This window comes from Mobula hypostoma, chromosome 2, assembly GCF_963921235.1.
Source record: "Mobula hypostoma chromosome 2, sMobHyp1.1, whole genome shotgun sequence".
NCBI classification, from domain to species: domain Eukaryota; kingdom Metazoa; phylum Chordata; class Chondrichthyes; order Myliobatiformes; family Myliobatidae; genus Mobula; species Mobula hypostoma.
This window is the reverse complement of record NC_086098.1, coordinates 88,424,126-88,450,034: the sequence shown is the minus strand read 5'-3', so window position 1 is coordinate 88,450,034 and position 25,909 is coordinate 88,424,126. Positions and strand designations below refer to the sequence as shown.

The 25,909-nt window shown below is 39.8% G+C and overlaps 1 protein-coding gene across 3 annotated transcripts in view; it reads left to right on the top strand.

Moving 5' to 3' along the window:
• Positions 1-25,909, top strand: part of rab23 (RAB23, member RAS oncogene family) — a 52,770-nt gene that overhangs the window by 381 nt on the left and 26,480 nt on the right. Inside the window, exons 2-4 of one of the 3 annotated variants that reach the window (XM_063040164.1) lie at positions 7,322-7,534; positions 9,417-9,672; positions 15,510-15,595. In XM_063040164.1, coding sequence (XP_062896234.1) covers positions 9,503-9,672; positions 15,510-15,595 — 256 coding nt within the window. In that variant the 5' untranslated portion in view covers positions 7,322-7,534; positions 9,417-9,502. The remainder of the gene's footprint in view (positions 1-7,321; positions 7,535-9,416; positions 9,673-15,509; positions 15,596-25,909) is intronic. The other 2 variants (XM_063040174.1, XM_063040161.1) reach the window with 2 other exon arrangements.

Here is a 25,909-nt window from a genome sequence, read left to right as displayed (position 1 = left end):
GAAGGCTGTACGCCCTGCCTGCAGAGTATGATGGTGGGTTCCCTATCTGGGGAGTAATATTGCGTTCTCTGTGAGGTTAAGGGAGTGCTATGCGTCCTGCCTGCAGAGAGGACGATTGAGTGCTGATCCCACCGCAGATGTATTACTGTATATTCGAGCCGGTGTTTTGGACATGCACGTCAACTGGTAAGGTAGCTGGAGAGATACCAGGGTACCTTCAGCCGACTGAGGTGGCTTGCTCTTTGTCTGCCCCCATCTACCATTCACAACTAATTCCATCTCCTGTGCCCTAAGTGCGTGTCATCTTGCATGCTTCTTCAGTCCACCAATCACCTTGACTCCTGTCTCACCAATCGTCTTTAGTAGCCATCTTATCTTCAACTCTTTCCCCATTCAAGGTTTTGATCCAAAATGTCAACAGTTTCTTCCCTCCCGTAGTTCCTCCAGCAGATTATCTGTTGCTGCGAATTCCAGCATCTGCAGGCTCTTGTGTCCGTAAGACAGAGGAACAGAATTTGGCCATTCAGTCTGTCAAGCCTGCTCAGCTTATTACACCTGCCCTCTCACCATATCCCTTGATGTCCTGATGAACCAGGAATCTATCAACTACTGCTTTAAATTTGTCCATGGACTTCACCTCAACTGCAGTCTGTAGCAGAGCATTTGAGAGATTCAACACTCTTTGGCTAAAAATAATCCCCCTTACTTTTCGAAAAGGTTGCCCCTCAATTCTGAGGCTGTGCCCTCTAGTTCTTGATACCCTACCAGAGGAAACATCCTCTCCACATCCACCTTATCTAGTCCTTTCAATATTCAGTGAGTACAAGCTGCCAAATGCTCCTCATATTAACCCCTACACTCCCAGAATCATCTTTGTGAACCATCTCTGGACTCTCTCCAATGACAACACATCCTTTCTGAGACACGGAGCCCAAAACTATTGACAATACTCCCAAGTGCGGCCTGACCAGTGTCTTATAAAACTTCAGCATAATTTCCTTGTTTTTATATTCTGTTCCCCTTGAAATAAATGCCAACATTCCATTTGCCGCCTTTACCACAGACTCAACCTGTGAATTAACCTTCTGGGAGTCTTGCATGAGGACTCCTAAGCCCCCTTGCACCATTGATGTTTGAATTTTCTCCCCATTTAGATAATAATCTACACTATTGTTTCTTTTACCAAAATGCATTATCATACATTTCCCAACATAGTATTCCATCTGACACTCTTTTGCCCAGTCTTCTAATATGTCAAATTCCTGCTGCAATCGCGTTGCTTCCTCAGCACAACTTACCCCTCCACCTTGTGTTCGTCCATCGTCGACGTCGCTGAGGACCTCAACACCATTATGATGGTGTTGAGACTAGCGTGTGATTTGGATTTAAGTGAGGGAGAGTTGTGCAGCATCAGCCTCACTCTCTCTTCCCAATTCCCATCTGGATCCAGTGGCAAGATAGAGTCAAGATGGCTGGAGATGGGACTAGGCACAGTGGATGACCAGGATGTCTTCTGTGTCTTGTCCTGCTCTACACGTTCCACAACACTTGCAGAGACCGCATTCTTGACCATTGGACCTACCATTGGTCTCGTCCGCTCAATCCACCGGAGTCTGTCTTCACATGCTGGGATAGACAACTTCCTATCTCACCGAGGGTTTGAGACCCGTCAGCTACCCTCACCTGGTTTAGCCAGCTTGTCGAAGCTGTTGCACAGGGTGTGGCAACTGTTGCATGCAAACAGCTACAGGGAGCCACAGGTGAGAGCTGAGTGCCAGGTGGGGACCAAAGGTGGACTAACTGCCTTGAAAAGGATGCAACATGTTCCCCCACCAGAGGTGCTACCCCTCCCTGACACCCCTCCATCTGTCTTTGTATCATCAGCAAACTTTGCACAAAGCCATCAATTCCACTACCTAAATCATTGACGAACAAGGTGAAAAGTAGCAGTCCCAGGAATGATTCCTGAGAAACACCCTCAGCCTGTGCTATTTTTGGGTTAATTCCCAGGATGACATTTTTGGGTATCAGATAGGGAACCATTGCTTTGAGTAAATTGGAGAATGAAGGTTGGCTCCTTGGGGAAGAAGGATATGGTTTACTGTCCCAGGTTATAAAGGTGTTGAGGACTGACAACGCCATCAGGACCATAGCATTATGGACCGAGGTTTAGCATTTATTTAATAACTTGCACTAAATTATGTTGTAATTAATGGTGCCAAAATGTTTAATTAATCTGAATTAGGTTTATTGATCTGACTTGTGACATAAAATTAGTTTTGTTGCAGCAGTACAGTACAAAAATGGTAAAATGACTATAAATTACAAAACATAAGAGTGCAAACAAAAGGAATAACCAGTAGTGTTCATAAACTGCAGAAATCTGATGGCAGATGGGAAAAGCTGTATCTTTTAAATGTTGAGGCTCCTGTGTCCTTTCCCCTGATGGTAGTAATGAGAACGGACATGTCGTGGCTGGTGAGGGTCCTTGGTGATCTGCTGTGCCAGACCACCCCCTCCCCACCCATTACATGCACCAATTTTGATTTGTAACTCCTCATTCATGTAGTTACCCTCATTCTTCCTTGGTGCTGGGGGTGAATGCTAGTATAAGGGGATCATTCAGCAGTACGTAGTAACTTTTGTTTTGCTGCAATTTACTTTAAGCTTCTCATACAAATGCTATTACACCCTAAATGACAAAAAATGAACCAGTTTTGAAACATGTAATTTTACAGCAGCTAACTGAAAGACAGATTAATGCCAGGCTGGCAGTTTTACCTTTGACTGTCCTCTCATTGCTATTTGTAAGTAAACCATTTTGAATTAAAGTTAGTAATGTTGTAATTTTATCACTGCCTGCATTGCAAATTCTAAATTTTTAGTGAAGGGGCAATTTACTGACATATTAAGAGTTGAAGTAACAAGGAAGGAAATCAAGAAAAGCCAAAAGTTTTGTGAAAGCATTGAGCCATTTCTTCCAATTCTCCAATCTGTCTAGTCACAGACCAGCTGCGTTATTGTTTCAAGCTTTTGCTAACCTTGGAACAATACTGCTTCGAAAACTGTACTGTTTAGTTTTGACTGGTTTTAGATTTGTTTTCTCTGATCTTGCCGTTCTATTCACTTCAAATCCTGTATCCCTTCTTTCCGTAATGGAGCTAGTCATTCCACGTCTGGCAGAGTCTGGCACTGAATACTTTTGGCATCATAATTGTTAATGAGATTTTGTACCTTACGCATGGTCTGATTTCAAGAATGCAATTTTCTCCTTCCTGAAATTTCCCTGTTTATCTTTGGCTCTTTCCCTGCACCCACCCAACTCCTCAGCCACTGCCTTGGGAGGATAATTTGTTTCAGTCTGTATGAGGCATAATTTATACAGAGCTCTACAGCACATATGCTGCCAAAGTAAAGAAGGAAATTGCATTTATATAGTACCAATTTACTGTACATTCAGAAGAATTAAAAGGCTACATGTGTATGAATTAGTTTGAAGACAGAACATTATAGCACAGTACAAGTCCTTCAGCTCACAATGTTGTGCTAACCTTTTAACCTATTTCAAACTCAATCTAAATCATCCTTGCCTAGCAAAAACAGAATTGGATTTAATGTCACTGGCATATGCCATGAAATTTATTAACCTTGTGGCAGTAGTACAATGCAATACATGATAATATAGGGAAAAAACTGTAAATTACAGTAAGTACATATCTGTATATCAAATAGTTTAGTGCAAAATCAAAAATAAAAGAAGTAGTGAGATAGTGTTCATGGTTTCAATATCCATTCAGAAATCAGATGGCTGGGTAAAAGAAGCTGTTCCTGATCACTGAGTGTGTGCCTTCAGGTTACTGTACCTCCTCCCTGATGAGGGCATGTCCTGGGTGGTGGGGGTCCTTAATGATGGACGCTACCTTTTTGAGGCACTGCTCCTTGAAGAAGTCTTGGATACTACGGAGGCTAGTGCCCATGATAGAGTTGACTAAGTTTTTGACTTTCTGCAGCTTTCTTCAATCCAGTGCAGTAGCCCCTCCTTCCCCCATAGCAGTCTGTGATGCAGCCAGTTAGAATAATCTCTGTGGTACATCGGTAGAAATTTTTGAGTGTTTTATGTGACATTCTAAATCTAGTCAAACTCCTAATGAATATAGTTGCTGTCTTGCCTTCTTTTTAGCTGCATCGATATGTTGGGACCAGATTAGGTCCTCAGAGATATTCACACCAAGGAACTTGGAATTTTCTCACTCTCTCCACTTCTGATTCCTCTATGAGGATTGGTGTGTGTTCCCTCATCTTACCGTTTCTAAAGTCCACAATCAGCTCTTTGGTTGTCCATTTTTCTATCATCCATGTTCCTATCGAAGAGTCTGTTAAATGTTTCTAATGTATCTGCCTCTCTAGCCACCCCTGGTATTAGTTCCATGCACTCACCACTCTGTGTTTTTTAAAAATTGTCTCTGATATTCTTCCTTGTGTTCCTCCAATCACCTTAAACTTATGCCCCCTTGAAGGGTTGAAGTGAGCTGTTCCATTTGAATCAAAATCCCACAAAGGGAGCAGGATGAATGGAATTTTATTCAGATTTGGACAAGTTTGGCATTTAATGTTTCATTTTGAACAGAGATCTTTGCTCAGCAGAATAAATAGAAAGAGTCTTGGTATAGTGCAGTTTTGGATGTCGTATCATCAACAATGTAATGGTGCTTGTTTGTGACACATCAAATGCAGGACGGGAGCTTTAATCGACAGGTCACTGATTCTGAAAAACTAAACCATTCAGTTGCTACATTCTATTGCCAGTTTTGTTCCCAGTTAAATTTACTTCAAAAATCCTACTTTTCAATTGATCCACTTCATTATTTTCTCCCACCTTGACCTGTTTATTGTTTCCTCTGATCTTACCAAATGCTGCTTGTTTATTTCTTAGCTGTGTCTCTTTCATAATGAACTTCTGTCCAAAAATTACTTCACTTGTATACTTCCATTCCACCTTAAGCTTTTGCTGCAAACTTTTCACCCAGTCACTTAATTCCAACGTGATCAAATTATAAACCTTGTGTGTTGTCTCGCTATGGTTAGAAACAGTTAGCTTGAAAAACATTCCAGATGCTTAAAACAAAATGCTGTTTCAAAAATGTTAATGTGCAGTTTGCCTAAAGGTCAGTTCAAATGAGTGAATCGTGACAGCCCACTGGAGTCATGAATGCAGCTGTCATTAAAAATACAGATGGAGTAGTCATTTTATACTTGCATGCTTTAGGATAATGATGGAGGCTGTGGAATGTTAGAATAGACTTGATGGGCTGAATGGCCTAATTCTGCTCCAATGTCTTATGGTCTTCAGTCTCATGGACAACTAATACTTGAAGTAGTACAAGCATCAGTGACAATGCAAGTTACGGGTGAAAACCAGAATCTACCCCTCAGCACTTCTGTGATTTGGGATGTCTCTGGTTAAGTGCCATTGTGGATTTATAGGGTGTTTTAGATTCAGAGTAGAAAACGGAATGTTACATCATATCAAGCAGTACTGCATCTGTTTAATGTTAGCAGCTGTGTCTTAACACGCTGTCCTTGAACTCAGGAATTCCCCATTTCAAGTTTTACAGCTTTTGTTCCTCTCCTTCCTTAAGAAACTTACTTAGAATTGCCAGTTTTTGATCCAAAAGGTGTTTTTCATTTGATGTCAAAGTTTGTTTTTTGTTTGAGCCATTTGGATGGTTTACACAAGTTTGGACAAGATATAAATGTGAGTGGTTGTCTGGAATGCAAAGGTTGACTTTAACTCTGGGGAATTTGGATGTCTAGCTCTAAGTCTTTTAATTCTAACTATTCAGAGAAAAACATCTATTTCTCTAATGCTGTTAATGTAGGAAAGCATCACAAGGGAATTCAGTGGTATCAAACAATAATTCATACTGGCCTATACATTGCCATATTATGCTAGAATAAGCTTAATAGCCTGCTCTATGTTCTAAGTTGTTTTATTGGCCAGAAATTCAGTAGGACCAGCAACATAAATGTGGCTTTGGGAGAAGGATAGGGTTGGATTTTTTTGGGTGAGTGTTAGATTTTGTCTATCCCCAAAGAATTTTCCACCATCTGGACTGTTGGCAAGATCAGTATGGAATACTACACAAGTCTGGTCTTCCTGCATAAGGAAGGATAAACTTGGAGTAAAGGGAGGTGCTGGGATGACAGTTTTGTCATGTGAGGACTAGGATTATACCTAGAGGTTAGAACAATGAAAGGTGATACGATTGAACTGTACATAATTCTTAAGGAGCTTGACAGGGCAGATGAAGAGTTGATGGTAGAGTGTTTAAAACCAGGGCTCCCATTGTCTCAAAGTAAGGGATTGGATAATCAGAACAGAAATTAGATGAAATTTCTCACCTAATGGATGCTGAACCATTGGAATTCGCTCTCTGAGGGCTCAGGAGGCTCAGACAATATTCTGAACATATCAATACATTTGAAATTATTGGGGAAATTTTAGGTTGTTGTAGACAAATGGCAAACAGTTAAAATTCAGCAATGGTCTTTTTGAATGACAGGGCTGGCACAAGGGGTTGAATGGCTTTTATTATGTTCCAATCCGTAAAATCAGCTATCCCAACATGACCCAAACCCACAAGAATAATGGCAACTGCCACATGAGAAAATAATCACACTATGCTGACTTCTCAATGAATCACCATTCCTTTATTGCCACTGGGTTTAAATTACCCAAGACTATTATGCAATTATCTATACTGGAAAGACTACAGGGGTTCAAAAAAGTCAGTTCACATTAAGGGCAGTGAGAGATGGGCACTTGCCAGTAGTGAAAATGGAATTTTAAAAATCTCCTGTATAAGAATCCACATGAATGTCAATTAAATTATGCCAATTACAGCTTAGTGTGGGCGTTACAGCACTTTCACTTTACGTTGTGCTATAAACTTGATTTCAACCGTGGAACAATCGGAGCTCAATGTTATAACGGAATAGTAAAAGCAAGTGTTTGTAGTTGCAGAATTACAGAAATTTAACAGTTGTCTTTTTGTTTGGCTGCATGATACACTTTAACTTAGTGGAGAACATATTCTGGACCAGGAACGATAGGAACTTCAGGTACCGAAGATAACATTTGAAGTTGATTTCAGAAATGATGAACTCAAAATGAATGCCAAGCAATTGACCTGACCCTGATACCCTGGGCATGGAGTTGTGTGTCAGGTTGTTGTCCATCTGTCTTTCCTGACCTTTAGTTAACTCGCTGCATGTGATTGAAATCTAGCTGATGTTTTGTCTTTGATTTTGTATGTCTCAGTCATATTTCTATAGCCTGACTGGTTGACTGAAGGATTGTGCTGGAGTTGGTTCCGTCTTCACACACTTCCGATCTCATTTACCAAAGGCCAAGAAGATCAGATGAACTCAAATCTGTAGAGGATCCATTGCAGCTCCTGTATCATCGTGCTTGCGTGAAAATCCAGTCCAATAACCTCATATTTGGCAGTTTCTACTAATTCTGCCCTCTTCAGTAAGGAATGAATAGTTTTAATTTTAATTTGATACATAACTTCTATTTATTTGCTTCCTATGCAGAGTTTTTTAAAACAATGATTTGTAAAATTATTTGTACTCTCATCAAAGAGTTCAAATTATTTGGAGAGACCTTGTAACAGATGAAAAGAAGTGTCCTTTTTGTTCAATATTGTCCCTTTGCTGCAGCTGCTGCCTAAAAAGACCTGTTGCTAGTGGCATTTTGGCAAGAGCTTACCAAAATGAAAGGCTGTCAGATGAATGGCAAATACTATAATTTAACAAATTGACAAATACTCAAGCCCTCATTTAAAGGCTTCTTGTGTTTAGAGTCTTGCAGTTTTATTTTGCCAAATTGATATTTGCAGATTGATCGGACTAGGCAGAATAATAGTTCAGCATGGATTAGATGGACCAAGGGGCGTGTTACTGTGCTGTAGTGTTCTATGACTCTAAGTGCTGCCATGACCCACCCATACAGCTGAGCCAGTAGTCTGTGTGCCCCACTAGCAAAGTGATAAGCACTATGCTATTGCAGCTCAGGTTATCAGAGTTCGGAGTTTATTTCTGATGCCTTCTGTCAAGAATTCGTTCATCCTCCTCAGAACACTTGGGTTTCTTCCAGGTGCTCCAGTTTCCTCACACATTCCAAAGATATACTGGTTAATTGGTCATTGTAAATTGTCCTGTGTTCAGGCTAGGGTTAAATAGGTGAGTTACTGTGCAGTGTGACTCTTTGGGCTGGGAAGTTGCTGTATCTCTAAATATATAAAAATAAATGAGTGTACAAGGAAAGTAGCCTGGCTGGATATTTGCAGGATAGCCAAAGGACACTCTTCCATGCAGTCTCATTGTTTGATTCTATCTCTACATGTGAAACATGAAGTCAGTCCTCCGGCACCCAATCATCACCTCAACAGTGGATGTGCCTCAACATAAGAGAGCAAATGCTGCAGACATTTTTATTTCCCCAGTGTCCCTCATCCAAATCACAATACATCAAGAATGAACAATCTGCTTCTGACATCTAGTTGTTGTTTCCTCAAGGTGTCCTTTAAACTGTATCTGGAAGCACCAGCAAGATTTAAACAGAAGGAGATAATGTACTGCCTGCCCTGATTTTGATGACTACAGATGTCAACAACGGAGTCTTAAATTTAATATTATCAATTAGGAACTGAAGGATGCAAATGTTGTTAGGATATATCGTGGGCCTTGTTATTTTTGTTTAAAATTGCTAAGGTATTTGAATAACAGTAATGTGCTGTCCATAAATTTAGTTTTACTATAATTTAGTATAAAGATCAACATCTACAGCATGTGACTTTAGTCAAAGATTACATGGAATTTTCAGCACATGAAAGGCCTCTTAGCTTTGCTACTGTATCCACATGAACCTCTTCATTTTGCCCAATCAACATATCTTTTCATTTCTTTCTCCCTTATGAAAGAAGAAGGTTAGTTAGTATCACTTTATTTGAAGACTATAATACCATGGCATTTTTCTTGGCTTACTGAGAAAAGGATCAATAAATTGTGGCACTGGTAAGTTGGGTGTTCTGAATATTGGTTGTGTAATAGGAGGTGATGATTATGGGTACTTAATTATCTGATTCAGAAGGCAAAGAAAAGGAGGTCAGAAGCGGTCTGACAATTCCTGTGCAATTCCTACCAAATGACTGTAAAGCAAGAGAACCTTGTGCTTGAATACTCTCTTGACAGCCAGGTAATGATGGATGTCTTTTTATGAAGGCACCTCTTGAATTTTTCATTATGTGTGAAACGTAGAGTCATTAGTTTGGTTTCATTTCAAGTGCACAGCATAGCAAGGAGCTATTGATTGTAAAATACAGAAGCCAAGTAATTCTCTTGTCTTTCAGGTCAATGAAGTAGAACCGGACTTCCTTGTTTTTAACTGCAGAGAGTGCAGTAGTATTCCTCAACCTGCTTATGAGAGCAGGTCCACATGCGCAGTCCAACCATGATGGAAGAGGATATTGAAGTGGCCATCAAAGTGGTGGTTGTTGGCAATGGGGCCGTGGGTAAATCGAGCATGATACAGCGATACTGCAAAGGTATTTTCACCAAGGATTACAAGAAAACCATTGGGGTGGACTTTCTGGAAAGACAGATTCAGTGAGTAAATAGTTGTAACATTTAATTGTCTCTTCCCAAAAGTGAAATATTACAGATTTCAGGAATTTGAGATAAAATCATGGAAATACTCATAAGGTCATAGAGCATCTACTGAGAGAATTCATGTTCATAAACTAATGAAAAGTCCTTACCTATATTTCTCTGCAAATACTTCTGGACCTTGTGGAGTATTTACAGTATTTTGTTTTTTTTTAAATTAAGGATGGCCCCTTTGTCAAATCTAAAGCATCCAGTGTTTTGTAACACAGGCAATCTTGCATGTATTTGAGCAGACCATGCCCTTGATAATTTAGGCCTAGGCATTTTTTGTTTTTGCTGTATTCGCTTGATAAAAATAGTGCCAAATCATGCTGAACAATTGAATGTTTGACTGATTTGGGGCTTCCTTCTTCCATTCTGTCACTCTCCTGAGCAGCACCCTCTGTGGCCCAAATTCCAACTGATCTGAGTGATGTTACTTCAACAAACTCTGCCACTCTACTGACTTCCTTGGTCGTTGAGAGTGATAATAGTTACCTTTCATAGTACAAAGATCACAACAAATTACTGTATAAGTCACTCAAGGCTGACACTACAATAGCATTAACAAATTATACTACGCAAATGAGGAATTCTGCAGATGCTGGAAATTCAAGCAACACACATCAAATTTGCTGGTGAACTCAGCAGGCCAGGCAGCATCTGTTGGAAGAGGTACAGTCGACTTTTCAGGCCGAGACCCTTTGCCAGTCCTGACGAAGGGTCTCGGCCCGAAACGTCGACTGTACCTCTTCCTAGAGATGCTGCCTGGCCTGCTGCGTTCACCAGCAACTTTGATGTGTGTTAGTTGAACAAATTATACTATTGGTTTTTCAGTATTGCATGAGTAAATAGAGAATTTAATACGTCCATCCTCCACTTCACAACACACTGCTATGCTTCCAAATTACTTTTAACCTTTATCAAATCTCTTTTAATTTGGTTCAATTTGACTTGATGTATGTACTCTTATCTTTATAGCTCAGCATACATTCCTTTGTTTCAAGAACTTGGAGGGCAGTTACATCACAGGCAAAGTATAGATTCCAGCTACATCTACATCCTAAGCTTTCCTTCAGTCCCATAGCCTGCACTGTCCCACAGAGCGGTCTGAATTCAACTAGTTAAGTCAAACACATCTTCTGAGTGAAGACACAGGAAATCAGATATTGTTATTAACTTCCCCCCCGGCTTTTGTTGTGCCATTATTTAATCTAACCTCTCATCCCCACTTGTAACTAAAGAAAATTCAAACTTTTAATGACCCATTTGACTTGGGGGCTACCCCTCAGCTCCTCCATCCCAGTGCTAAATTCTATTGCACTTCTGTAATCCCCAGTAGAAACCTTGTCCATGTTTATTTACATCTGTAGACTTGGTTTCACCCAATTCTATCTTGTTTTTTTTTGTCCACTATCAACTCTGACTTATTCAGATCAAAACCTTGTGGATTCCTCCTTGCATGTGTGTAATACATCCATTCTCAGTGACCTGTATTGAATTCCTTTTGATCCATTGCATTGCTCATAGTCATAGTCATACTTTATTGATCCCAAGGGAAATTGGTTTTCATTACAGTTGCACCATAAATAATTAAATAGTAATAAAACTATAAATAATTAAATAATAATATGTAAATTATGCCAGGAAATAAGTCCAGGACCAGTCTATTGGCTCAGGGTGTCTGACCCTCCAAGGGAGGTGTTCTAAAGTTTGATGGCCACAGGCAGGAATGACTTCCTGTGACGCTCAGTGTTGCATCTCGGTGGAATGAGTCTCTGGCTGAATGTACTCTTGTGCCCAACCAGTACATTATGTAGTGGATGGCAGACATTGTCCAAGATGGCATGCAACTTGGACAGCATCCTCTTTTCAGACACCACCGTCAGAGAGTCCAGTTCCATCCCCACAACATCACTGGCCTTACGAATGAGTTTGTTGATTCTGTTGGTGTCTGCTACCCTCAGCCTGCTGCCCCAGCACACGAGAGCAAACATGATAGCACTGGCCACCACAGACTCGTAGAACATCCTCAGCATTGTCTGGCAGATGTTAAAGGACCTCAGTCTCCTCAGGAAATAGAGATGGCTCTGACCCTTCTTGTAGACAGCCTCAGTGTTCTTTGACCGGTCCAGTTTATTGTCAATTCATATCCCCAGGTATTTATAATCCTCCGCCATGTCCACACTGACCCCCTGGATGGAAACAGGGGTCACCGGTACCTTAGCTCTCCTCAGGTCTACCACCAGCTCCTTAGTCTTTTTCACATTAAGCTGCAGATAATTCTGCTCACACCATGTGACAAAGTTTCCCACCGTAGCCCTGTACTGAGCCTCACCTCCCTTGTTGATGCATCCAACTATGGCAGAGTCATCAGAAAACTTCTGAAGATGACAAGACTCTGTTGCTGTGCTCAACTTCAATTTAATTCATGGTCTCATTTCTATCTCTTCAACCTTTTGCATTCCCTTCAACTCTTCAACCTGGTCTTGTGCCGATTCCTATTTTGCTCCAGTCATGGTGGCTGGTCTGACCCAATGGAGTTTACCTCTGTAAACTGCCATCGTTTGTATTTTCTCTTCATTTTTAACGATTGAATCAAAATACATCAATCCTGCAAGCTTTTGTTTGTATCATGAGTATTTTGCACCATGATTTCATCATCTCCTTTCTAAAATTCCTTTTGGCACACCCAGTTTAATGTAGAGCATATCTTTAAGTGTTAGATCATATTCATCCCCAATGATTCAGCTATATTCTCTCATAATAACCAATTATTCCAAACCTCAAACACGTGAGCCTTGTGCAGCAGTAGAATTGGCAGGAGCACCAGAAACAATAGCATTATGAAGTTCAAGAGGAGTCTTCACCTCAAGGTGCCTTTTCTGTCTTGCCACTTATTTTTATTCCACCCTCTGCCCCCAACAAAGGTTCTACATTTCCCCTTCCAATCATTTTTAAAATTCATCATGCATTTTTCCATGCTCTGCATTCCTGACAGAATAAGTCACAGAGTTCAAAGGCAGTTGACCATATCTTCTCTGGCACTGGCTGTTTCTCAAAAATGGCAGCATGGTAGTGTAGCAGTTAGCAAAACACTATTACAGCACGAGCTGTAAGACTGGTTTCAATTCCTGCTGTGGTCTTTAAGTAGTTTGTATGTTAGGGTTAGGGTTAGGGTTAGGGTTGACTGCTTGGATTTCGTCTAGGTGCCCTGTTTCCTCCCACATTCCAAAGGTGTACAATTAGGGTTAGTGAGTTGTGGGCATACTACATTGATGCCAGAAAGGTGGTGACACTTGGGGGCTGCTCAGCACAATCATCACTGATTTTAATGTACATGTGACAAATAAAGCTAGTCTTCATCTTCTTTGCCAGCTATCTTAAAATTTCTCACAAGGAATTGGCAATAACTAGCTAGGCCATGTAATATTGTTAAGTCCCTGCTTGGTTCATGGTCTTTCCCAAATTAGCTGGCCCTGACGACTTTAAAGTAGAGAAGGGGAAGAGAGCCAGGACACGTCTCTGGGCAGCTCTGCTACTTGCCTGTGATACAACTGACTGAGATACCTTGGAATTAAAGAGTAAAACTGAAACAGTATCTATCTGTTAGCACTTACAGAAACTTCAGAATTAGAATCAGTTTCACCATTCATTGATCATGATTGATCTTGTCCTAACTTCACTTTTATTGTCCTAACTTTACTTTGATTTTCCCTATATCCTTTATTCCTTTAAAGTAAAGAGTTGAATAAACCCAATGTCCTACTACCCACAGTCCTCTGTCATGAAGAATTACAATAAAATTATAGCAAACTTTGCAGAGGAAATTCTTATCTCACTCCTAAATAATAAATGCCATATCCCAAGACCCCACTCCATTGCTGCTGAGAAACAAACTACCTTGCCAGCCTCTCTGTGATATTGTCCCACATTTTCCTGAATTCTGCTGAATCATTACAAATTACCGTCTTGTCAGAAACAATCCACTCATCCGAGAAGTCAGTCTAATGAATCTTCAGTGTGGAGCTCGTGTGATACATTTGTCTTATGCCTTTTTACATATTATGTACATTTGAGATACATCACCTTTAATTTTGCTATTTTTCCTTGAATTGACTTTGTTAACTGATGTCTTTGACTGACACTTTGTTTATAATCACTATAACTATTAATCTGTATTGTAGCTTTTCTCCTTTTTTAATTTTATAGCCTTTTCCTTACTTGAACCACGTGCCCATTTTGTGCCCTTTTAATTGCTTTAGCTCTTAACCTATCCATTTCACAAAGACACTAATTCCATCCAAGTTTACACAGAGCCAAAATAAAACAATTACAGGTGCCAATGGCTATGAATCAAAATGAGTTTTAAGTTGCTACTCATAAAAAACTTAACAATTCATGAACTGCAAGATCATACCTCAAATAATTGATTTTTTAGGTTTGTCCTTTGGAACATTGCTGCCTTGGGCATCTCTTTTGTGCAATGTCTTTGTCTCTTCAAGAAAAATTCTACTGTTGCTTTAGAACCATTTCTACATAGATCAGATGCTCATACAAACAGTCATCAGACTGATGGCTCTAACCCAACCAGACAGACCAGTAGTAAAATGTTGATGTAATGGTATTGGTGCAACTTCTGCTTCAGCAAGTCAGTGTGGGATGGAGGATCTTTCTCGATGGACTGCAGTTGTGACAGTGGAAGGATTTATAAGGCATTGGTCAGTCCACACTTGGAGTATTGTGAGCAATATTGGAACCCACCCTTCTCTAAGAAAGGATGTGCAAGATTAGGAGAGTGTCCTAAGGAGATTCATGAGAATGATCCCAGAATGAAAGGGTTAATGTATAAGGAATGTTTAATGACTCTGGGCCACACCAAAACTAGTCTGAATGTCCTGTGTTTGGGCCATATCTCTCAAAATCCTACCCCTCTATGTACCTATCCAAGTGCTTCTTAAATGATACAATTGTACCTGCCTCAACCACTTCCTCTGGCAGTTCATTCCATGTATTCACCACCCTCTGTGTTGTCCCTTTTAAATCTTTCCCCACTTACCATAAATCTATTTCCTTCCAAGTTTTGGATTCCCCAGCCCTGTGGAAAATACTGTTACCATCCACCTTATGCCTCTCATAATTTTAAACATTTCTAGTTGATCACCCTATGTTCCAACTTGCACCTTGTAAGGCATGAAAATGCCCAACGCAGGCCTCTCATGGTCTGAGTCGACGTTCCCTCCCCCTCCCCCCTCCAAGAAATAAAAACTGAGCCTGGCCAACCCCTCCCAAGAATTCAAGCCTCCTAGTCTTAGCAACAACCTCAAATCTTTTCTGCATTCTTTCCAGTTTAACCACATCTTTCCTATTACGGGATAACCACAGCTATACAAAACAGCTTCACCAATGACTTGTGCAACATGTCTCAGGTCCTTTAGTCCATGTCTTGACTGATGAAAGCCAGCATGTCAAATGCCTATTTCACCTTGTGCCAGCATGCTAAATACCTATTTCACTACCTTGTCTACCTGTTGCACTGCTTCTTATAGGAAAGTAACACAAGTAAAATGGATAGGGCCAACAAACAGAAGCAAGCCAAAGACAGCCACAAAATAGTTTATGATCTTATTGGTGCCAAACAGCTGTTCTTGAGATCTTGCAGCACTATGTGTAAATAAGCATGGTTAAGTAAAATAAAGACTCCATTAAATGCTAAGTGTTCACATGGTCTACAGTTAGCATCTTATTTCAGGTTCTGAAGGCATGGTTAGATCTGAAGTTGTGCATTTCTCTTTCAGAGTTAATGATGAGGATGTCAGATTAATGTTGTGGGATACAGCAGGCCAAGAGGAATTTGATGCCATCACAAAAGCTTACTATAGAGGTGAGTTTAGTCACTCTTAATTGGAATTGTAAACCAATATCAATTACAGTTCTTGATTGGTATATTTAAATTATATTCAACCCTGTTTACAGAATCCAGTGTAATCATGAATATTTTGTGAAAATTCTTGACTGCATCTAAACTTTCTATGAGGACTTTTTTTTAATACCTAGTTAAAGATGACCAGAGAATATTGTCATAGCTGGCAACAATATATCCGATCAATACAGCATATGGGCTTGACCACAATACACACAAATGCTTGAGAAACTCAGTAGGTAAGGCAGTATATATTGGAAATAAAGGAGCTGTCCTGATGAAGGTTCTCAGTTCAAAAAGTTGAATGTTTATACATTTCTATAGCTGCTGCCTGACCTGCCGAGTTCCTCCAACGTTGTGTGTGTTGTACTGGATTTCCAGCATCCGCAGAATCTCTTCTGTTTCGATGAGCTTGAGGGCTGATCCATCTGCATGACAAGCTACTTAAGTTCAATAGTGTGAGCCAAAGCAGTTTTTAAGAAAAAAATAGCTGTTTAAAGTTTTAACATCGACCTCTAAAGACTACAACTTTCAGTATTTCAACTAAGTTGTGCTTAAATTCTCTTTTTCTCTCTCATTCCTTCTGCTAACTCCCCCCCACCACTCCCCCACTCGCCCCCACTCTTGAATTCATGTATCAGTAGAATGAGATATTTTTCCTGATCCTTATTAAGTGCTGTCCAACGTCATCATTAAGATGAGGTTGTAAATTGTGCACCAGAATACTGTGATGCTCGAAAATTGTGGAAGAGTAAGACCTGTTTTTAAAAAAAACCTATTGGTGTTTCTGTCATTAGTGCAGTAAAAATCCCCTATAGTAATGAGTTACATACCCTTCATTTCCATCTTTGATTTAGTCACTATTAAATCAAGTATTTTCTCTCTCACACATCTTCCTTGATGGTGTTTTAATCTACACTCATCTTAAGTCCAAGAGACACAGACTTGAGCAGATATGCTAGACAGCTGTTTTAGCTATTTACTGTCAGATGTGACTGGATCACTTAAAGTGCAATCCAGCCCTGTTCAAAGATTATAATGGAATACAAAGATAACCCACAACTTATTTCCTCTGCTGCGAATCATTATCTTAAGTCCTCCTCCCCTCTCTCTTCTATCATTGTTATTACTCCCTCCCAACAAGTGCAGGAATTCTTGGATTTCTTCATCTCAAAAATTGAGACCAGCTGTTTGGCTCTACTTGCATCTTCCCTTCCTTCCAGCAATGCATCAAACCAAAGTACAGAAGTTCCACCCATCCCTGGCACCATTTCCCTATTTTTCCTTAATTTTAATTTTATTAATCTGGAGTAAAATTTATTTCATTCTTCTTTACACTTTTGTACTAGAAATAACATTAATATCTTGAACATTAAATGATCTTGAATCCATTAACTTTTATGCTTATCAGCTTAGCTTGTCAAAGTGAACACCCTCCTGCTCCCTCAACACTAGTTCACCACCCAGCTCCTCTGCATTGTTACAACATTAGTTATTACATTAATAGTTCCATTTCTTCAGAAAGTGCAACATTCTTCCAATTTTACTGTCATAATCAGTCCCTCTAAACAATTCATGACTGCAAACCGTCCTGCCTCTCATTTCTGCCCCAGGACTACATTCTTCCAAACTTGTGGCCACATTTTGCAGAATTTGTTTAAATTTCTTCAATTGGATTGTTGTCCAGTTGTGATGCAGAAGTCACACATGTCAACCTAAGTGCTAGCAGGAAGGCTAACCCTTGTATTTTCCAAATAATTATTTTGCCTCTTCTATGTTGTTCCACTTTTGTCCAGCTGTGTGGGACAGCACTGATTCCACTCTTTTTAATCTATCAGTAGCTTTTCTATAGTTGTTGCTTTACCTGTGGTTGATCTCAATGAACTATCATTGCCACCCTACGTCCACTTCCCCTTCCAACATGCTGCCACATTGTATTGTCTGAGAATATTCTGTTTGTTTCCACATTGACAACATTCAGCTCTCCCTTTCCTCACTTGAATCCCTTCCTTCGATCTAAAGCATCAGATTGAAATCTAGTACTGGACAGGATCAAATTTCCTCTGTTTTTATTAAGAAATCCAATGTCATTGTGATTAATCCAATTACAAAATGTTGTTTTGTAATCACCAATATCACTCTCTGGCTGAAGCAGAATTTCCTTTTTTCTTTCTTTTTAAATCTTTTTATTAAATAAGTATACAAAAAGGTAAGCCATATAGACACTAATATACTGTTAGAATATAATAAAATTACAGAAGATATTAATACAAAAAAATACTACAAACAATGTAATTTAAACATAACATACCAAGGTAACATAATAGTGTACTAATTTTATATATATATATCAATAGAGAAAAGGAAAAAAAAACCTCCAAAAAAAAACCCACCGTGCAACTAACTAAAAGCAAAGCAAAGCAATGGGCTAACTTGAAACCAAACAGAGTTAAACTTAAAATCACGTCCTCAATCCCGACCTCCATTAAAAACAGTAAAAAAAAACAAGAAGGGTATATATTACATTAAATGAAAATATTGAATAAAAGATCTCCAAGTCTGTTCAAATTTAAATGAGGAGTCATAAAGATTGCTTCTAATTTTCTCCAGATTCAAGCATAATATCGTCTGAGAAAACCAAAAAAAGGTAGTTGGAGCATTAAGCTCTTTCCAATGTTGTAAGATACATCTTTTCGCCATTAAAGTAAGAAATGCAATCATTAAAGTTGCTGGTGAACGCAGCAGGCCAGGCAGCATCTATAGGAAGAGGCGCAGTCGACGTTTCAGGCCGAGACCCTTCGTCAGGACTAACTGAAGGAAGAGTGAGTAAGGGATTTGAAAGCTGGAGGGGGAGGGGGAGATGCAAAATGATAGGAGAAGACAGGAGGGGGAGGGATAGAGCCGAGAGCTGGACAGGTGATAGGCAAAAGGGGATACGAGAGGATCATGGGACAGGAGGTCCGGGAAGAAAGACGGGGGGGGTGCGGGGTGACCCAGAGGATGGGCAAGAGGTATATTCAGAGGGACAGAGGGAGAAAAAGGAGAGTGAGAGAAAGAATGTGTGCATAAGAATGAGTAACAGCTGGGGTACGAGGGGGAGGTGGGGCCTAGCGGAAGTTAGAGAAGTCAATGTTCATGCCATCAGGTTGGAGGCTACCCAGACGGAATATAAGGTGTTGTTCCTCCAACCTGAGTGTGGCTTCATCTTTACAGTAGAGGAGGCCGTGGATAGACATGTCAGAATGGGAATGGGATGTGGAATTAAAATGTGTGGCCACTGGGAGATCCTGCTTTCTCTGGCGGACAGAGCGTAGATGTTCAGCAAAGCGGTCTCCCAGTCTGCGTCGGGTCTCACCAATATATAAAAGGCCACATCGGGAGCACCGGACGCAGTATATCACCCCAATCAACTCACAGGTGAAGTGATGCCTCACCTGGAAGGACTGTTTGGGGCCCTGAATGGTGGTAAGGGAGGAAGTGTAAGGGCATGTGTAGCACTTGTTCCGCTTACACGGATTCCAGACCTAATCAGTTCCCCTCTACCACCACTCCGCTCCGTCTAGCGGAATTAGTCCTTACTCTTAATAATTTCTCCTTTTGCTCCTCCCATTTCCTCCAAACTAAAGGTGTAGCTATGGGCACCCGTATGGGTCCTAGCTATGCCTGCCTTTTTGTTGGGTTTGTGGAACAATCTATGTTCCGTGCCTATTCTGGTATCTGTCCCCCACTTTTCCTTCGCTACATCGACGACTGCATTGGCGCTGCTTCCTGCACGCATGCAGAACTCGTTGACTTTATTAACTTTGCCTCCAACTTTCACCCTGCCCTCAAGTTTACCTGGTCCATTTCCGACACCTCCCTCCCCTTTCTAGATCTTTCTGTCTCTGTCTCTGGAGACAGCTTATCCACTGATGTCTACTATAAGCCTACTGACTCTCACAGCTATCTGGACTATTCCTCTTCTCATCCTGTCTCTTGCAAAAATGCCATCCCCTTCTCGCAATTCCTCCGTCTCCGCCGCATCTGCTCTCAGGATGAGGCTTTTCATTCTAGGACGAGGGAGATGTCTTCATTTTTTAAAGAAAGGGGCTTCCCTTCCTCCACTATCAACTCTGCTCTTAAACGCATCTCCCCCATTTCACGTACATCTGCTCTCACTCCATCCTCCCACCACCCCACTAGGAATAGGGTTCCCCTGGTCTTCACCTACCACCCCACCAGCCTCCGGGTCCAACATATTATTCTCCGTAACTTCCGCCACCTCCAACGGAATCCCACCACTAAGCACATCTTTCCCTCCCCCCCTCTCTCTGCATTCCGCAGGGATCGCTCCCTACACAACTCCCTTGTCCATTCGTCCCCCCCATCCCTCCCCACTGATCTCCCTCCTGGCACTTATCCGTGTAAGCGGAACAAGTGCTACACATGCCCTTACACTTCCTCCCTTACCACCATTCAGGGCCCCAAACAGTCCTTCCAGGTGAGGCATCACTTCACCTGTGAGTCGACTGGGGTGATATACTGCGTCCGGTGCTCCCGATGTGGCCTTTTATATATTGGTGAGACCCGACGCAGACTGGGAGACCGCTTTACTGAACATCTACGCTCTGTCCGCCAGAGAAAGCAGGATCTCCCAGTGCCCACACATTTTAATTCCACATCCCATTCCCATTCTGACATGTCTATCCACGGCCTCCTCTACTGTAAAGATGAAGCCACACTCAGGTTGGAGGAACAACACCTTATATTCCGTCTGGGTAGCCTCCAACCTGATGGCATGAACATTGACTTCTCTAACTTCCGCTAGGCCCCACCTCCCCCTCGTACCCCAGCTGTTACTCATTTTTATGCACACATTCTTTCTCTCACTCTCCTTTTTCTCCCTCTGTCCCTCTGAATATACCTCTTGCCCATCCTCTGGGTCACCCCGCACCCCCCCCCGTCTTTCTTCCCGGACCTCCTGTCCCATGATCCTCTCGTATCCCCTTTTGCCTATCACCTGTCCAGCTCTCGGCTCTATCCCTCCCCCTCCTGTCTTCTCCTATCATTTTGCATCTCCCCCTCCCCCTCCAGCTTTCAAATCCCTTACTCACTCTTCCTTCAGTTAGTCCTGACGAAGGGTCTCAGCCTGAAACGTCGACTGCGCCTCTTCCTATTGATGCTGCCTGGCCTGCTGCGTTCACCAGCAACTTTGATGTGTGTTGCTTGAATTTCCAGCATCTGCAGAATTCCTGTTAAATGCAATCATTCTACGGGCTGAAGGGGAGAGATTACTGGAAATTTTAGGTAGTCCAAAGATAGCAGTAATAGGGTGAGGAGAGATATCTATATTCAATACCTTAGAGATAATATTAAAAATGTCTCTCCAACAAGTTTCCAAAGTAGGGCAAGACCAAAACATATGAGTTAAAGAGGCTATCTGCCCCGGACATCTATCACAAAAAGGATTAATATGAGAATAAAAGCGCGCTAACTTATCTTTGGACATATGTGCTCTATGAACAACTTTAAATTGAATTAGGGAATGTTTAGCACAGATAGAGGAAGTATTGACTAATTGTAAAATCTGCCCCCAGTCATCCACGGAAATGGTAAACCCCAATTCCTGTTCCCAATCTGCCCTAATCTAATCAAATGGAGCTTTCCTAAGTTTCATAATAATATTATAAATCATAGCCGATGCACCTTTCTGACATGGATTAAGGTTGATTATAGTATCTAAAATGTATGTAGGAGGAAGCATTGGAAAGGAAGAAAGTATAGTACTTAGGAAATTTCTAACTTGTAGATATCTAAAAAAATGTATTCTTGATAAGTTATATTTATTAGATAATTGTTCAAAAGACATAAGGGAACCATCTAAAAATAAATCCAAAAACCATGAAATACCCTTAGTCTTCCAAGTTTGAAAAGCACGATCCGTAAAAGAGGGAGAAAAAAATATGTTACCTAAAATAGGAATCGCTAACCCAAATTGATTAAGATCAAAAAATTTTCTGAATTGAAACCAAATACGCAAGGTATATTTAACTATCGGGTTAGACACCTGTTTAAGGCGTTTCCAATCAAAAGGAAGAGAGGAACCTAAAATGGAGCCAAGTGTAAAACCCTGAACAGATTGTAATTCCAATACTACCCATTTAGGAATGGATAGTATATCCTGATCCAGTAACCAGAATTTCATATGTCGAATATTAATTGCCCAATAATAAAATCTAAAGTTAGGTAATGCTAAGCCTCCATCTCTCTTGGCTTTCTGTAAATGTATTTTACCCAGTCTCGGGTTTTTATTCTGCCAAATAAATGAAGAAATTTTAGAGTCAACTTTGTCAAAAAAAGATTTTGGAACAAAGATTGGTAATGCCTGAAATATATATAAAAATTTTGGCAAAAAAAACATCTTAACTGCATTAATACGACCAATCAAAGTTAAATATAAAGGAAACCATTTAGATGAAAGTTGAGTAATATGGTCTATTAATGGTAAAAAGTTAGTCTTAAATAAATGTTTATATTTACAAATAATTTTAATCCCAAGATATGAAAAATAATTATTTATCAATTTAAATGGAAATTTATAATATAAGGGAAGTTGTTTATTAATCGGAAAGAGTTCACTCTTACTAAGATTTAATTTATAACCTGAAAAAAGACCAAATTGTGCTAATAACTCTAAAACAGCCGGGATGGATTTTTGAGGATTAGAAATATATAAAAGTAAATCATCAGCATAAAGTGATAATTTATGGGACTTTAAGCCCCGAGTTATCCCAGTAATATTTGGAGATTCTCGAATGGCAATTGCAAGAGGTTCTAATGCAATATCAAATAATAAGGGACTAAGAGGACAACCTTGTCGAGTACCTCGAAAAAGAGGGAAAAAAGGTGAACTTAAAGAGTTAGTACGGACCGAGGCCACAGGAGAATAATATAAGAGTTTAATCCAGGATATAAATTTCGAGCTGAAATTAAACATTTCAAGCACCTTAAATAAATAAGGCCATTCTACTCTATCAAAAGCTTTCTCGGCATCTAAAGAGATAACACATTCAGGAACATTTTGTGAGGGAGTATAAACGATATTTAACAGTGTACGAATATTATAAAAAGAGTAACGACCTTTAATAAAACCCGTTTGGTCTTCCGAAATAATAGAGGGAAGTACTTTTTCTAATCTATTTGCTAATAACTTAGAAAAAACTTTAGAATTAACATTTAATAAAGATATTGGTCTATAAGATGCACATTGAGCAGGATCTTTATCCTTCTTTAATATTAAAGAAATTGAGGCTCTATTAAAAGATTCAGGAAGTTTACCAAGTTTCAATGAAGCCTCAAAAACCCTACAGAGCCAAGGGATTAATGAAGGAGCAAAACATTTGTAAAATTCTATGGTAAACCCATCAGGGCCAGGGGCTTTCCCCAAATTCATAGAGAAAATAACATTCTTAATCTCATCCATGGTAATGGGAGTATCTAACATAGAAGCCATATCCTGTGAAATCTCAGGGAAGTCTAAATTATCTAAAAAATCATTCATATATTTAGAATCTCGAGGAGACTCTGATTGATATAAGGAAGAGTAAAAATCACAGAAGGTTTGATTAATCCCCACATGATCAAGTATCAGTCGATCATTTTGGTTATAAATCTGATTAATTTGAGATTTAGCATAATTAGACTTCAATTGATTAGCCAACAGTTTGCCAATTTTGTCACTGTGTACATAAAATTCACTTCTTGTTTTCTTTAATTGGTTTACAATCGAGGACGAGAGTAATAAACTGTGTTCCATTTGAAGTTCAGTTCTTTGTTTATATAACTCCTCAGAAGGAGCTATAATATATTTCTTATCAATTTCCTTAATCTTGTCCACAATTACCAACTCCTCCTGCTTCTGCTTCTTCCTCAAAGCAGCAGAATACGAGATAATCTGACCACGAATATAAGCTTTAAAAGTGTCCCAAAGAGTGTTAACAGAAATGTCCTCTGTATGGTTAATTGTAAAAAAAAGATCAATCTGTTCATTCATAAAGTTAACAAAGTCCGAGTCCTGAAGCAACAGCGAATTAAAATGCCATTGTCTATTATTTTGTATATTGGCCAGAATTTTAATAGAAAGCTTAGGTGGAGCATGATCCAAAATGGTTATAGAATCATAATCACATTTAATCATGGAGGAAATAAGACGAGAATCAATAAAGAAATAATCATAGGAATAATAATAGGAATGATGAACATGTGAAAAAAAAGAAAAATCTTTTTCCTGAGGATGCAAAAAGCGCCAAATGTCCGTCGACCCAGAATCAGAAAGGAATGAATTAATCAAAGTTGCAGATTTAATAGGTAAGGTCCGTAAAGGAGCCGAACGGTCCAAAGCTGGAGACAAACAGGTATTAAGAAAAAAAAGTGTAAATATAAAAAAGATCAGCTGATTATTAAACAGTAAAAGAATAAAAAAAAGATAACTCAATTAAAATAAACACATAACAGAATAAAAGCCAGAAAATATATTAAAAAACCGCAATAAACCCCAGACCCATGAATAAACAGAACAACAAAAAAAATAAGATTATTAACATTAACTAGTTATAAAAACCTACAAAACAAAATAGATTTTAAAAAAAACTACAAAATTTAAGGCCACAAAGGAAATACGTAAAATGACAATAAGGAAGTAACCACCCAGAATCCCCTGGGAAAAAGAAAGAAATGACGCAGTTAAAAAGAAAGTTTAGCAACCATATTAAGTAATCAAAAATAAACTTTTCTGCCCAAATAGGGCAAAAAAAAATTAAGACCGACAAATTCACAGCCTCCAATCAACGGAGATAGTTAAAAAAATTACAATTAAGATGTTGAAGGTGAAAATTGATCCAGATAACTCTGGGCATCCGATGGAGAGTCAAAAAAACGGAGGGCTCCATCCAACGTACAAATCCTTAGACGTGCAGGGTAAAGAAGCGCTGGTTTTAAATCCATCTTGTAGAGTTCTGACATCACAGATCTGTAACGAACCCGTTGATCCCGGATTGGTTTACTGAAATCTTCCACGAATCGGAATTTAAGATCCAAAAAATCAATGAAACCTTTAGATCGAACAAATCGAAACAGTTTCTCCTTGTCTTGAAAGTAATGAAACCGTAAAATGACATGTCGAGGTTTATCTGACCTAAGCAAGTATGATGGAACTCTGTGAACGCGATCCAATAGCGGTGGTTGATCAGGAAATACAGTAGGAAATGCATCTTTTAAAAGTTGAGAAAAATACTTCATAGGGTTATCAGATTCAACAGCTTCACGCACCCCGATCATTCGTAGATTCTGCCGTCGCATTCTAGATTCTAAGTCAGAGGTTTTAAAGGTCAGAAAGTCAAGTTTCTTCTTCATTACATTAATTGTTTCTTCGATTTTCCCCATCTTAAGCTCACTTTGTTGCGTGGATTTTTGAAGATCAGATATAGCCGACTTATGTTCCGTAATAGATGTTTGTATCTTATCAATTGAATCGGCAATTTTCTGGAAATTAATTGAAATTTCAGCACGAATCAGCTCCGTAACAGAGGTTGAAATTTCCCTTTGAATTAACTCCGATATAGCTTTCAAAGTCACTGGTGGTTCAGTCGGGGGGAAATCAATACCTTTTGGTTTAACCGGAGGTTTGCCATCCTTCCCGTTTTTCCCAATCTTAGACATAGCAGACCTTAAACGCATCCAGTTACCGAAGAGCCCAATTTATTTCAAAGTATTGTAAAAGTTGATGCCTTAATTGTTAATTAAAATATAGCTGATCATAAGAAAAAAAACTCAGAGGTAATGGAGCGAGTCAAGAACGCGACTTCACTCCATGAGCGCTACCGGAAGTCCAGAATTTCCAATTTGTACAAAACCAAAACATTGGAAGAACTCAGCAGATCAATCAGCATCTGTGGAAGCAAAATTAGGGGTGAATACTCTGCATTAGGACTAAGTGGGAACAGGATATATTGTCTCTCAAAATGTTGGAGGAACTCAGCATGTCAGGGATGCTGTCTGACCTGCTGAGTTCCTCCAGCATTTTTTGTTGTTCTGGATTTCCAGTATCGACCAAATCTCTTGTGTTTACGAAAAATTGTCAGTATACCTATAGCAGGATGGAGGAGGGTGGGTAAGTAATAGGTGAAATAATATGGGGTGGGAATGATGGGCAGGTGGGAAAGATGGGTTGAGACAGGCTCATACATGGCAGGTGAAATTAGATGGGGAAGGGATAATGGGTAGATGGAACCAGAGCAC